The sequence below is a fragment of the Equus quagga genome, chromosome 7 (assembly GCF_021613505.1).
Source record: "Equus quagga isolate Etosha38 chromosome 7, UCLA_HA_Equagga_1.0, whole genome shotgun sequence".
NCBI classification, from domain to species: Eukaryota; Metazoa; Chordata; class Mammalia; order Perissodactyla; family Equidae; genus Equus; species Equus quagga.
This window is the reverse complement of record NC_060273.1, coordinates 116,224,766-116,241,013: the sequence shown is the minus strand read 5'-3', so window position 1 is coordinate 116,241,013 and position 16,248 is coordinate 116,224,766. Positions and strand designations below refer to the sequence as shown.

The following is a 16,248-nucleotide window of genomic DNA, read 5'->3' as shown; positions in this document are numbered from 1 at the left end:
CAGATATTTTTTAAGTGCCACACTTCTCACTGTGGGTTTTTTGTTTTGGAAAATATAGTTATTTCTCATAAAAATGTTATTTACATCGACATATAATCGGTTTATTATGGTTATTTTAAAATAAATATTCAAAAATTTTCTGTTTTAATTCTTTTTAATGATGAGTATCAGGAGATATAACACATATAAACAAAAACCCTTTCGTGACCGTAATAATGTTTAAGCATGTAAAAGAGTCTTGAGACCAAAAGGTTTGAGAAGCACTGATTATAAACCAATAGGGAAAGACCTCATTCAGCCATAATTTTCTCTCTATTTCCCACGGGAAAGCAGGTAGGAAGGGAAGAGAAAGGAAAGAGAAAGGAAAGGGGATAAACTGAATAGCAGGTATCCCACTGGTTTTTTTCATACACATTAACTTATTTCATTTATTCCTTATAACATTCTGATAGCTATGAGTATCCCTATTTTATAGATGAAGAAACTGAAACTCAGAGAGGAGAGGCAACTTGCCTAAAGTCACAACTTGTAAGTGACAGAAGTAGGACTACAGCATGCATCTCTTTGAGTCTGAAGTTCTTATTCTTTCCACTACATCATATTTATGGCAGAATTCCCCCAGCAAAATCAGCCAATGTCCATCAAAACCCATAAATGCAGAACTTTGGACTTTATTCTAATTTATGTTCTAAATCTAAAGATTTAATTATCTTACTGATTTCTAATTCTTCATTTTTGGCTTGTTTTTACCAAATCCACAGAATGCCTGGTACACTTAATAATGGCCATTAGTTGGGTTTATAGAACAATGTACTAATTTTCTGAGTGTTAGCATACTTCAGTCATAATATACATAGTATCACAGTTCTTTCAACCTCATGCTAGTCAACATCAACGGGAAAGGTCTGTCTTTTTGCTTTGTAAGTTCATCTAAGCAAGCATTTATTCAAATTTTCATTCATCAAATATTGATTAAAAATCTACTGTCTACTAGGCATTGGTAGCATGAAACACGAAAATATAAAGATTAATTTCTGATGATTTGAAATATAAAATTATAGCCCTTTTGATGCTTTAAAATTAAACAATTTTGTGGCCACTTTCTCTGTCATCAGGTTTGATCATAGTTTCCTTTTAAATGAAAACCTCAAAATGAAGAAACTAAGGTATGCTTTAGTGAACATTTAATGATTATATTTTAATACTGCTTTACTGAGCTGTTAGAAAATGCAAGTAATAATAGTGTTCTTTCATTAGATCACTCTTGTCATGTGGGAACCTCTTCTCTCCTGGCCTCATGTGGAGCCATTTCAGCTGGAGTAAACTTCCCAGTTTCTTTACCCATCCCTCGCTCTTTTTCTCTCACAGGCAGAGTGACTTACTGAGTAGCACATTTGGGAGAATAAACTAAGCATTTTCAACTTAGCCCTTCTGGGCATCTTTCAAATCTATCTGCAGGAAGGATGCCATTCCAGCTTGCTTTCTACCAGGTGAAAGGCACAGGGGATGTTTGGAGGATGGGTGAAAATTTGCTATAGGGGGAACATATTAAGAAGTCTAAATTTAGCCACAGATCTAAGCACATTTTACAGCTGAACTATACCAATTAGTAAAGCTGGTGTGTTGATCTCCTTTTGTCTGATTCCTATGTTGTATTGCTTACTGGGTTCTAAAGTCAGGAGGGTAAGACAGGGGTATTATTTTTGGTACAAGGGCTGGGAACCTTGAGAATTGTATTGCTTCTCGATTGATTCTGAACTTAAGAGAAGACAGGATGCTATTTACTGGCGCGAAAATCCTAAGACTACGTGTCAGATAACTATGTTCACTTTACATGTATTATTATTATTCCATTTTTCAGATTAAAAACTGGGGCATAGAGAGGTTAACTTGTTTGAGGTCACACTATATTAAGCGGAAGAGCTCAGATTCAAACTCAGGTCCATTGGACTCTGCACTTTTAATCTCATCTCTGTACTCTCTCTCTGCAATGATTATGATTCTGAATGTTATTAAGATACTAAAAACAGGAAATAAAAATAGCTATTATCACGATCTGCCTTCGATGACTATAAATTTTATGTTCATTTGGAAAAATGTAAATGCCTTGGAAGGTAGAAAATGTTCAAAAGAATAAATTCTTATATTGATTAAGTTACTAGCTAAAGCTATTTTTTTTCTTTCCAGTTATATTTTAAAAGATTTTAGGCTAAGGGGAAAAAAAGGAAGAAAGAAAACATGTAGAGTGATTGGGGTATTCAGTTTCTGAGGAAAGCAAAATCCAATATGAACAGCAGCAGCCCCTGGTGGTCTAAGGGGAAAAAATAGTGTATCTATAATTATGGGGCTGGAAATATGTTTTTAAAAAGAATATATGTACATATTTAGCCATTTGACTCAGTTCTCAACCCAACACATTAAAAAACAGATGCTTTAAAAAATGATCTGTTGGCAAGATGCTTGTTAAAATTTTATCAGTTGAAATATTAAAATTCATTATGAATTAATTAACACATTATATAAAAATAAAATGTTTTTGTTTCCTCGTTTTACAAAGTACTATAACCAGTGGTGATGAACATTGGAAATTTTGTGCGTCTTGATATGTGTTGCTCAAAAAGAAACTAAATTTATAGGATTACCACTAAATTGATGACATTTTCTGTCTTCACTCTTGAATTCAGTTGGCAGATGTTTTTGAGAACAAAAAATTCCATCTTATTACAAAACATATTAAGCAGGTTTTCCTGCCAGGCATGTCTGACATGATGTTTATTGCCTAGACCAAATCAATCCCCTTAATAAACCATAATATATGCCAGAAAGTACATTATTTCATAGTTAAGGAAAGTTGCTACATGAAATAGTAAGTAAGTACTTTGATCTCTCAAGCTCCACTCCTAATGCACCAGAAATGTGCTACATAATCCAACAGTTAGTCACATCTATTTATACTCATTTAGTAAGTAAAATAAAATTCAACTTTGCTAATCTTAAAGTTTTAGGCCTGGATTTTCCTTTATTTCTGCCTGTGCATCCTAGATATTTACAAAGACGAGATTTTGTCTATTTACCAGATGCAGCAGAAAAAGAAAATTCAAATACTTGAATATACTAGGAAAATAAAATGGTTCCAGGGGTTAAACAATCACTGATTGTAATATAAATAAATTGAATTTGGTTGCTAAAACACTAGATAGAAATGACTCCAGTGGCATTAGCACAGAAGAGAGGAGGTACAGAGAAGATAGGATATTTATTAGCCTTTACCAATGTTTTGGACATAACCCAAGTCAGAACATCTAAAACATATTTTTTAAAGAAAGCTTCAGTTTATCCGAGTTGGCTGTTTCTGAACAATTGCAAAAATTCACATGAATGCTGAAAAAAATCAGTCAGAAAACTAGACACCAAATATCTCACATGTTAAGGAATAAGATTTTTGATGGATGTCAACAAACAATCAATCCATAAATATTTGAGTATCTTCAGTGTGTAATGCCAGGCTCTGCCAAGATTCCTATTCTGTAAACGTCTCCTCCACATTTGGATTTCTCCTTCTGTGGCCATGTAATTTTCCTTCCCCCTCCACTTCCAGTATTATTATTTTTTTTTTCACTGTTCTGGGTCTAATGCTTCTTCTTTACTTCCTATCACCACAGCCCACAACTTAGTCTTTTAGGGAAGGGATATTCAAGGAGTTCTGACCCAATATTACATAGATCAGCATCAAGTCACTGTTGCCTATATTCCACTTATACTGTAAAGTTCTTTTAACTGATCTTCTTCCTTAGACTGAATACTTGTCCTCTTATGCTCCAGTTTGACACGAGTTTGAAGAACAACCCTCATTCCTAACTGTTGATCACAGTATCTAGGCATCTCTAGACTAAGATCTAGTCTTTCCGCTTTGGTCTCCTTCTAGGGGATTGCATTCTAATGAGTGGATTTAGTATCACTTCCTGACTCCCTCACGGTATGCTCTGTACTACTGTAAAAACTGGCTCATACCTGCTTATTCTTAAGGATTGACATGCAATTCCAAAATCTATAAAGCATACTCAAAGATTTAAAGACTTGTGGGAAGATCTAGTGAGAAGGAGTGAAAAATAAATTAGTAATATTAATATTATGAGACAAAAACACAAGCGATATCTCAAGATAGCACATGACAAGTTCCATATAAGTAAACTAATCATAATAACTCCCATGAGTCATAGTAAGTAGAGGTCACTGATTATGGTGAGGGGAAGAGGTGTGATTTCAGCTGGGCATTAGAGCATGGATAAAATCTGGATTAAGAGAAAGAACAGGAAGCAAAGTTACAGATTCCATGAAGCACAAAGTGTACAGAGGGGGTAGAGCAAGTACAGTAGCTTGGCTGTACTCCTATGAACAGGTGTGTAAAACAGAAATAGAATGGTAATGGAATTTATTAATATTTCCATTTTCATCCATAATTTGAGCACCACGATAATGCTATAGCTAAAAAAGAACACAGGGCATCCCACTTTTATATACTTAGATGAACATGCGTAGATTAGTCAAGGTATCAAATAAACCTTGACATACTGACTTTTTATCATTAATTTCTCGAACGTGTTCTTAGGCACTGAATTAGGTAGAGGACGAACAATTTTTTTTTTTTTGATTTGGTTTGTTTGAATGTTTCCTCACAGGAAATCAAGCAGCATACTTTAATGATGCAGAACATACTAAAAAAAAAGCAGTAGTAGTTTGGGATTTTCATCCCGCTCCCCCCCTTATTCATTAAATAAAAATTTATTGTGAAAACTTTGTTCTACAAATATTTATTACAAAGGCTCTGTTTTAGACTCTGTTAGATACAGCAGTGAGCAAAACAGAATAAGTCCTGGCCCTCAAGGAGCTTGCATTAAGAGCTATGTGACCTTGGAAAAACTACTAAGTTTTGACCCACAGTCTCCTTATTTATAAAATTGAATCAATATTAGTGACCCTATTAGAATAGAATATATACATATTGTTATATATAATACAATATATATTTATTATTATATATTATAAATATATAAATTTTTAAAGACATTTAATAAGGTCTATTAAATGATAACTGGTCAAAAATCTATATAATCACCAGATGTCATTTACTGTATATCAAACTTTTATAATAATTGTTTTAATTTCCATATTTCAAATACACACACTTTGTTTTCAACTGGTTAGAACAGTGTGATAAAGAGAAAAAGAAGGAAGAATCTATATAATTAGAAGTCTTGGTTTCAACACTTAGTTCCACCATTTACTAGTTATGTGATCCTAGACAAAAATGGATCATCCGTGCATCAGTTTCCTTAACTATAAAATAAGGATAAAATTATTTGATCCACGTATTTCATGAGGTTGTTCCAAAGAATACATGATCAATTTAAAAATGTAAATGGTTAAGAAGTATATAAATCAAAGTTAATTTATCTCCATCACACGGCATGTTCTATGCCTGAAAATTATTATAAACACTTGTTGTTTGGAGATATGTAGATGGAAGGAGACTACTAGATGTCACTTCTCACGTGGATCAAAATTATCTAGGAATTAATGCACCTGACATAAAATGAACCATTCTTTTCTTTCCCACTACAGGATCATGCCTTACTATCTAGAAATATGTTTGAAGAGTATCACCTTAACTCTGCTATTCTGCACAATTTGGGAAGATTTTAAGAGAAAAAGGTGTTTAGAAAAATAACATTTCACAAGTGAGACTATCATAAAGTTTTGTTATCTACGTGAGTTTATTTTTGTCTTTTACTACTTTTGATGGGAACCTAGATTGATGAGTGAAATGAGACAAGAAAGAAAGAGGCAAAAAGACATGATAAGGAAAGAAGTAAAAATGGCAGGAGTATAAAAGAGATAAAAGAATTCAAGAAAAAAGACAAAGAGAAAGAGAGCAGATCTTAACAATGAAGCAACACAAAAAGATTTTTTTCCCTTGCTGTAAAAAAAAAGTAGATGCAGGGATAAAAAAATAGATGTGAAAAACAGAATAAAGAAAATGCACACATACAAGAGAACAAAAGAAAAAAATCAAAGCAACGGTGAGAAGATAAAGAGAAAACAGAAAAGAAGAAATAAAACCTACAAGACGCACGTTGAAATAGATGCTTAATTGGTACACAGCACAGGCAAATAAAAGAAACTAGGAAGAAATAAAAAATTTAGTACACAAAATCACTTTTTGTTTGTATTTTATATAGGCAAAGATTTGTATATTTCCAAAATCTTACACAATTCATTTTTGGAATCTGGATATCAGAGGTAATTTTTTTTAACTCTGTCTTAAGAAGGTGGTTTACTGACTGGATCTTATAATAGGAAGCTTAGGACAACTGATAAAGAAGGTGACATCATAAGCCTGATTCAGTCACAGGAAAGAAAGGCAGTAATATAACTACATTAGAACAAGTAAGCTACTTATGGATTCCAAATCGAATAATTGTTTTTGTTTTTCAAATAATACATTAAATAATGAGATGCTTTTCAGAGATTTATATATTGTACTCTGCCTAACTTGCTTCACTCATTCTATGATGTGCTTTGCATATTCTTGATCTGGATACATGTTTTCGGGTCTTGAGAACTTATGTGCTGCTTTCACTAGTGCTTAACTGTCATAACTTACTTAACAAACTGACCTATAATCAAATGTCGTGACTGTTTGGAGAACAATTCCCAAAAGTACAGTGATTGTGCCATGAACTAGAAGTATAATAAAGAAAATAACTTAGAAAGCCATGTATTTCCCCTCAAAGGTGGTATGAAATATTTTATTAATGAGCTTCTAAAGTACATGTAAAAATAGCTCAAGTTGAATAATCTGAAACTTTACTACTATCTTACAGTATAATTTATAAAATGTAATTTTTCTATGTTTAAATGTTCTGAATTGCTCACTTTTGAAGAACCTAACAATTTACTATCTTACTTACCCAGTAGCATTTTAGACATGCTTTACTATTAAATTATATTTCTAGCCTCCCTAGTAAGGCTTTGAAAATTGCATGAATCTGTCTCATATATATTATGCACAGTATGTCTATCAAGTAGAATGTGTCAAAGTGCAAATAAAATTGTTTGTGCCCCTTACAGAATCAGAACTCCTTGGGCAGCACTGCTGTAAGGATCCCATGCTGCTAGCATTACAAAGAGCAAAGGTTCACTGGGTAAGAAAAGAGCAAAGGACAGAGTTCCCTCATTACACTATCCCTAAACTATTCTAGCTGAAATATATATTAAGATAGTACTTACTCTTCCTCCCTCCATCTCCCTTCAGAAGTTAAGCTGAGACACTGGATGGATGGCTGCTCGCAGGAAAACAGTGCTTTCAAACTCTTACCACCCAAGATGAAGACTGAGGCTTTGTACAGTGCAGTATTAATTGCACTTGAGACTCATATAAAATATCACACTGAAAAGAGAATGACGTGTTTTCTAATTTTGAATAAAAAACAGAAAATGTTTCATCCAAGTAATACTCATGGGAAATAAATGGTTAAAAATGAAAAAATACAGTTTATAATAAAAATTAAGCAAAATAATTTATATGAAATAAAATCTAAATAAAGGAAAGGAAATAATGAGGGAAATTAATGATTTTACTTTTTACTTACTCTGATATACAACTGCATCATTTCTTTTTCTCTTTGGGGGTTACGATACTTCTCATAGAAATCACGTCGCTTCTTTGTTTCTTTAAAAACTTTATCTTTTCTTTCCCGTTTTTCTACTGGTTCATCTGAGTTATCAGAAGACGACTGTACATGTGTCTTCGGCTTTTCTACTTCAATACAGTTTTCATTGGGATTCAGTACTATTACTCCATATCCTTCCTGTTTTGAAAGCAAAGAAGGTAGCATAATTTAATCTTGGGAACCATTTCAATTCATAACAAGTTCTTAAAATCTCATAGTAAGTGATTTAACATAGTTGAATATTCACTCAAATATTCCTGTATAAAACATTATAGTTTAAAATTTTCCAACAGAAAGTCACTGAAAATTGTTTGCCTATATTGTATGTATAAATAAGCACAGATTATCTATGAGAAGAAAAAGACATAATTGTAACATAAAGAGTATAAAGCTTAAATTTAAAAAAACGTACGGCAGATCTCCCAGAATCTCAAAAACGATTGAAATAAATTAAATAACGAGTGCACTTTCAAATCAGATTAACATTTATAATATATATTTTGAGAAAATAACTTCTTTGAAATCAAAGTTTACAATTCAAACCATATTTTGTTGGATTTCCTTTCCTTTACAATTATGCTTTAATGGGCACTTTTTATTTAGTTGAACTTAGAATAAGCAATTAAAAAGGAATCAATCTCTTCTAACATTCTACAGATTCACATATCTATATTATTAGAAACATATACTGTCTACCTGAGCACCTTGGATTTTTTTCACCTTTCTTCTTTCAGTAGGCCACACAACTCATAAAACAAAATGAACTAATGTCTTACTATGATGTATGGAAGGAATTCTTTAATCTTGAAATTTAATTTTTCAACTAGCATAAAAATTTCTCTTTATAAAGAAGTGGTACCAGGAAACAAGTTTCAAAGTTTAAAATACAGCTTATTGAGTTATTAAATTTTTTTTAAGTTTTTAAAACATGTTTTCCTGTCTGACAATTTTAGCAAAGCAACCATTTCTACAGTTATAATTAAGGAAAATTTTGGTATTTATATTATGTTATAACTCATGGAATAATTTAGTCATGAGAAAATACAGAAGGATAAACAATTACCACTGACAAGCATGTGCAACACAAATTTTTGAAGCTATTTATCTCCTGTCTTTTCTATTCAATTCTGTACTGTGGATGTCCCAATTTTGCCTTGTAAAATCCTGTAAGGTCACACTTGAAACGTGTTATATTATGATAAAAACGTAAGAGTTGTAAAAATAGAACTTAAAAAATCTCATCCTTACTAAAAAAAAAGTATATACTTTTCCCAAAACTATAACTGTAGAATCTTCTACTTCAAGTTTAAAATTCAACAATTTTTGCCAAACCAACCATAAGAAGATGATTTAAAAAACTGATAGCAGTAATAATAAGCCATTATTAGCACAGACTGAATTATCTTATTTTTAAATATGCTACATTGCTACACGTATTTGTTTTTTTATCAAACTACGTGCAAATTTCATGGAGATTGTTTGAATTTTTTCCCCCAATCAGTTGATATTATTGTCTAAAACCATGACATGGTGTGGAGATTTTCAAGATCATTGAAGTTCTGAGGTTAGTGATAGGACTGTTAATTAAGATATAGTTGTCTTACATACATGAAAACTAATAATATATGCCAAACATTAACAAAACACCACATATTTTTCAATACATGTTCAAATAAAACTTTTAGATAAATATCTCTTTCATGAAAGGCTTATAAAATACTTCACAAGTTTTAAAACTTAAACATTCTACATCAAAGCACAAGAGAATGTGTGTTTTTTTTTAAGTTTCTTAGCTGGTAAGTCAAAGTTTTACCAACAAAAGATATTTTATTTGGTCCTGCTTTATTCTAATCTGTATAGCTATTCAAAAGTCTTGTAATTCATTGTGATCACTGTCAGGTAGACAGATTGTCACTTGGTGATTTTCTACAGTTGGACACACTTGACTAGTTATTAAAATCACATTTGAAGGAAGTTCCTACCCCTCTTCCTTGTGCCTTTTACAACTTTTCACACCCTTCTCAAATTTCAGCTATAACTTCTCCACCCACCAAAAGAAAGTTAAAGAACACTGTTGCACTCTGCTAAACAGGGTGAAATAGAGGCACTGAGTACACTGTCTCTGGTGTAAGGAACACAGTCAAAAAAGGTCACCACAGGCCAAAAAGGAAATTGCCTCCTTACTAGATTCTGTACAGTGAGTAAGTGGTCTCCTGTCATGTCTCTTCCCTGCCTTCTCTGAGTGAATTGAACTTTAAACATACACACACACCCCCCCAACACACACACAGAGCCTCTCATACTACAGATGAATTAGAGTTAGCAAGCCCAAAACAGAATCTTAGAATTCTCAGAGATGAAAATAATGATATGCTACATTTTAATGATAATTCAAAAAATTACAAACTCAAGGTAACAAAGTGGGATTTTAATAAGTGGAGAGAACATGAGCATCATCTTTGCACAATGGATGAATTCCAAATAAAGGTAAACTCTTTAGACAAAATTTAAAGTCACCAGAATTACAAAACTATTACCCTAATTTATAACTTAATCACTAGAAATAATATTTTCATAATATCGGGTTTATTTTAGCAGAAGTTTTTTCCTCAATTTTTGGAAATCATGGATTAAAAAATTATTGTGCCCACTTGATCTCAAATGGTCTCTGAAATTTGATGTGTACCATCTAAATAAGTATAAAAAACAGATACACATAAATCATCAAAGAAGTAGTATTTGTCTAAGTTATTGATTACGTAACTGAAAATTACATGACTCATTTGTCCAATTTTATAAAGACACAATGTCAATTTTTCACAGAGGCATCAACAAATGAAAAATGATTCTATTTTTAAATCACTACTATATAAATCAATTAAAGAATTTTTATCATTTAGGTTTCAACAATGAATGTTTCTCTTTAAACATCTGAACTATTTAGAAAATATTTTACCATTTAGATATTTCATACTGCCAATTTAATTAATGGCATAACAATCAAGAAATATTCAGGAACACTTTCTGCAGAAATGAGAGCTAATTTTAATAAATGTCTTTGTTGGAAATTCAATTATCATCTATAAAAAACTTACATTTTTCAATTAAATTTTTCCTGATAAATTAATTAATGCAATATTCACAGAAACCATTCATAACCATTTTATAATGAGTAGGAGAAAGCTGGAGCAACAAAATAAAGTTAACTATCCCATTTACATGCTCTAACCACAGAGATGTAGTAAAATTTCATCTTTTCTTCCTTTTCCTCTGTCACATATAAACATTGTCAAAAATAATCCCTTTATATAATAAAGCTGCAAAGATTTTTGCCATGTCAACATTAATATATGGAAACCAAGGAGTCAAAGCAAATAGTCAAAGTAAAACAAAGAAGACAACATACCAGTACTTAAATTTAACTGTTTTAAGTAGAATAATATCAATTTATACCTTAAAAAATCAGAATAAATATCATTTTAAAAATTCCTTCTATTCTCAGTAACTCAATCAGTACACACAGAAATAAATAAAAAGAGATTCTAGTTTGACCTTTAACAAATGTACCCATAAAGTTTTACAAATCTACTGTATAAAATCAGGCATCAAATATAATATAAAAGAACTGTGCATTGCTGTTCTAATGAGGAGGTTTCCATAACTAAGGCTTAAAACCTTAAACATTTTATATTTAAGTATTTATTTTATATTTAATTATTCCTTACGCATGCTAAATTTCTCGTAAGATGAAAAGTTAGGTCATTTCAAATATACATGGAAACAACTTCTCTTATCTTTAACGAGATAAAATGATCAAACTGATTATCTAACATTCTACAGCTAAATAAATAAAACTTCTGGCATCTTTCATAATGATTTACCCGAATCAATTCCAATATTCAACATTTCAGGAGACAAAGCATACAATAAAGTTGTTAATTAACTCTTATGTTTGATCTCATAGTCTAGTAGAAGATCAAGAAGGTGATCAAGAGGACAGATATTGGTGAAAGTAAGCTTTTTGTTTCTCTAATTTATCTCATTCCATTTTCTATATTTTTGTAGTTATAACTGTAGTTTGATCTTCAGACCTGTGTTTATAAGGTATAAATCACGGGATCTTAATCAGAAAGGCTCAAAATTTTATTGCTAGCTGCAGCATTTTATTCGGCACAAGTACTTGCTGTGATTTAAACAGAATACACAGGCCTCCTTTACTTTGAAGTCTATAGATGTGCTTACTAATAAATAATAGTTCATTTATCATTCAATCAACAAATGATGGCTTAGGTCAGAGGTCTAAAACAGACAGGTGATGCCAAACACAAAGAACCAAAGAGGAAACCTTGCTAAAGAAATTAAATCAGTACAGAAATGTACTTATCAAGAAGACTCTACAAACAGAAAAAATTTAAAAATGCCTGACCAAAACCAGAATGTACTTTTAACCCCAAGAGAAACCATGCTAAAACTGAAGATTTATCCAAGTTAATGTACCTATTAATTACGAATTATAAAGAAAATGGAAAATAGAAGCAAATTCTACATCTTTTCAAATCTCTTGTGGTTGGTTAAATAAAAAATCAGCTGAAAGAACTCAGCTCTGCATATTAACCTGCCAATACTGCAAGCCACATGTCACCAAAGAGGCCAAGGGCCAGAGTAGAATCCTTTGACCTATGGAACTATCCATTTTGGCCTTCAGGAAAGGCTCTGTAAGAGATCATTTTACACAGATTTATCAATCATATTTTTCAAGTTCAGCCTTCTATCCATTTGGTTTGAGAGAAGATAGGTGCCCATCCACAAGGGAAATGAAACCCAAAGTGTTTTATCTATAAACTACATCTACCTATGGTTAAAATGGACAAACCACTGTCCATTCATCTTTTCTGAAAGACGTATGTTGTGTTTATTTTCATCTTTTTCACAAGAAGGGTATGCATATGTCAGTGTCGCAACATCCTAGGTGCAACAGTGAGATGAGGTCATGACAACCAATCAGAAGTCACTAGTGAAGCGTTAAAGTAAACATAGCTGTTTGAGCTGCAGCTCTGCTTGAAAAATGCCCCCTCCATTATTTCAGCAATTTTCTCAAGACGTGACCTGGGATTGAAATGCCTGAAATGTCACTTGACTCCGTTTTGTGCTTCTTCCCAATGTGCATTTAGGTAACAGCACCCCGCTAATATTTTGTATAATGTTTGTCATGACCATGCTTCAACTTGTAGCTCCCTAAATTCTGATGTTGTGTTCCATGGTATAAAAGTACCATAATATGGACCAACATAGATTATCCCAGTAAGTTTCCAACTTCAAATAGCTCATCAAGTTAGTCAGTAAAAGAAAACATGCCACAAAAAGTTTTCAGAGGACCACCTGTTGTCTATTATTTTTACATAGCACTTACTCATAAATCATAACACAGGGTAATTAATCAAGCTGTCAAAGAGAAGGTCAAAGGTTATATGGTAGAGTCAGAAGGTCATGCATGGGCTGATAGAGGTCAGGGTCACACTGCATTCCTCATTATCAAGTTGGGATGAGAGACGGCCCAAGCAAACAAAAGTGAAAGCAGATGGAGAAGTGAGTGGATAAAAAAAAAAAAAGAAAATTTCACAAACAAAAAGAAAAGTGAAAGAAGACTGTCAGCTGCCTTCAAGTAGAGAATAGAAGAGAAAAGAAATACACTGAAATGTGCTCAAAGGAGCTCAAGAACATAAAGAAACTACAGTTTTATTAATTAAATAAGTTGAATATAACTTTTCTTGGCCATTTTATTAGTGCATACCAAGCAATATTAGAAAATATATGTTTGCCATCTCTCTATCTTCCCTAGCTAGTGTGCTCAAGATAAATTAAGGCAAAGGCAAAGAGTTCCAAGGATAAAGTATGATTACAAAAAAAAAAAATTTATAATAAGAAGGGTTTTTTCCTTTAATATTGTTTAATATCGTTTCAAGGTTATAACATGGATGCGCAAATAGTTTTAAGCCACAGGATAGGTAATTTTTGAGTATGATACAAAGATATCCACAAACATAAATGCATCATAAAAGTCCTTTTGAATAACAAAACAGTTATAAAATATTCTATTATTACACTGGCCTGAATTAGATGCAGAATACTGTGCAAAATTAGCTGTCACCCTTTGCTCAAAATCTTTGTTAATCTCATTTTGAATGTTTGCAGCTTTATCAACACATGCATCAATGTCAGCTCCTTGGTTACTGAACCGCTGTAGTTGGAAGAAGATATAATTAAAATGTTTTGGCACAGAAAAGGTGAAATTGTATCTTCCCTTGTTCCCTTAGGAGTCTGTAAAACATGAAGGATATATTGACAAACACACACCCTTATCTCTGGTTCTGACATCCCAGGTCATCCAAGTGCTATTTATTTTAAAACATTCACTTTGCACTTACCCATATTATTGCCTGCTCTGTTTCTAACTTTTCCTAGGTTTTAGCACATTATGTTACTTAAACATCACAAATTTCTTTTCTAATCATCAATATCTCATTTATTAAAGCATTCCATAAATGTACAATAGCATCATAAAAAACATTTACCATTCATTATCAAGGACAGAAACATGATTTAATACTACATACGGTATTATGCAATCTTTTCTATTATTTGCTTCTTATTCTCAAAAAGACATAAACATACACCCACATATTTATACATTAAACTAAAAAGAAGTAACAAGTTTCAACTGACACATCAAAACCCCTAAGTGGATATAGGGAACCCTACAGACATACCTCCTTTATTACGTGGTTCCAAGCAGACTTGGATGGACAAATTAATCTTATGAAATGTACTGTTCAGCATGCTAGTTAGGTTTTTCAGCTTTAGAGCGTTAAGTGAAAGTCCAATGTCCTCCTAACTTCCTCTCAAAATCCATTATAAAATTGTGTAAATATTGTAGCTATAGACAGTAGGCACATGGTTTTTCAAAACATTATCACTTTGACCCAATCATATACCATACAAACATATGTTTAAGTTTTGAAGTTAATCTAAAAATCTGCTTAAGAACTAAGGTATACAAATCACTTATCTTAAAATATGCCACCTTTCTCTTTCTTTTTTCCCCCCAATTAAAATATCATGTTTAAAATATTGTTTTTGTTGTTTTTTTCAAGAACATATCAGTGCTTTGCTTGTGGTTCTTCAGCCCACTTGAAAGCATGAGGACATAATGAAAGATCCCAAGTATTCACTGAGTCAGTAGTTCATCAAACGCTGTTTTCACACAACACACATTTAATAAGCAGCTACTATCTACCAAGCACCGTTCTGGGCACAGTGCTATACTTATGAATCACCTTTCATTTTAAGAAATTACCTTCAGTAGAAAATTCCAAATCAGAATCAGTACAAATCCCTACAAATTTCCCTTCAAGAGAAAGAGGAATGTGAAAAAGAAAAAAAGAAGGAGGAAAGCATTATGACATAATATTCCTAAAACCAATCCAGCTAGATTTTCAAGGATAACTAACCCTAAGTGGTAAGCTCTTTTGTGTTTATTTTAAGAATAGTATTTAAATTTACTCCATCACAATGAAAATGTACTGCCTGAGGATGTGTGTGTGTGCATGAGCATGCACGCTGTATACATTCAGATATTTTAACAAGTAAAAATCATTTCATAATCTATGGAAAAGCTTCTATACACATCTACCTCCTAACAAACAGGTGCAACTGAGTACAGCTATGAATTTCCCTTCTCACAGTGACCTACGTCAGAAGATCTTCTCATACTTCTTCTGCTAAATAATTTAATTACTTATGAGTTATGGTTTCTTTGTAACCTTTTAAATGACTAACTCATTAAAATGCAAAAATATGCAAAACATGATGTCACCAGGTCAAACAGCTGTGTTGGTAAAATTATGGCTGTGAATATCCCCAAGAACATGAAAATATTAATAATTTATATTGCTCATTAGATGGCAAAAACTCTTTAAACAGATTTAGAGACAGATTAATTTTATAATCACAAAATGCTACACTATCTCATGGTAACAAATCTTTCTACCATCTGTGACCCTTTGGTATACATAAAACATATAAAAATTCATAATGGCTTAAAGTTTTTGCATCATAATATGCATATTCAGGAAAAAAGTGTCACAAGAACCTGAAATATGGCAGTAAAGGACTTTGTTTGAAAAAAAACAACTATCTGCCAACTTTAATCACAACTCAATTTTACTTCAAAGAGACAGGACATAGTAATAGCAAATAAGTTATAGTACAAGACAGTCAACAAGTAATACCTCTGCAAACCAACATGATGAGATAACTCTCTTATGCTGCTTAACAATAAACGTCACACTATGACTTCAGACCTTGCGTAGAAACTTCTCAGAGAATGACAAGAAGTGATGAAATTATGTAAACAACGTACTATCATATTCAAAGTTCAAAATGTCCCATGCCTGTGCTTCACAGTATCATGATAGTGCTGAAAGCAAAGGGCAGGACAAAGATCTCCCCAACTATC

The 16,248-nt window shown here is 32.2% G+C and overlaps 1 protein-coding gene across 2 annotated transcripts in view; it reads right to left on the bottom strand.

Moving 5' to 3' along the window:
- The window catches only part of FAM172A (family with sequence similarity 172 member A), a 384,459-nt gene that overhangs the window by 199,408 nt on the left and 168,803 nt on the right, over positions 1 to 16,248 (bottom strand). For both annotated transcript variants that reach the window (XM_046665307.1, XM_046665308.1), the window contains exon 7: positions 7,653 to 7,871. In XM_046665307.1, the coding sequence (XP_046521263.1) occupies positions 7,653 to 7,871 (219 nt within the window). The remainder of the gene's footprint in view (positions 1 to 7,652; positions 7,872 to 16,248) is intronic.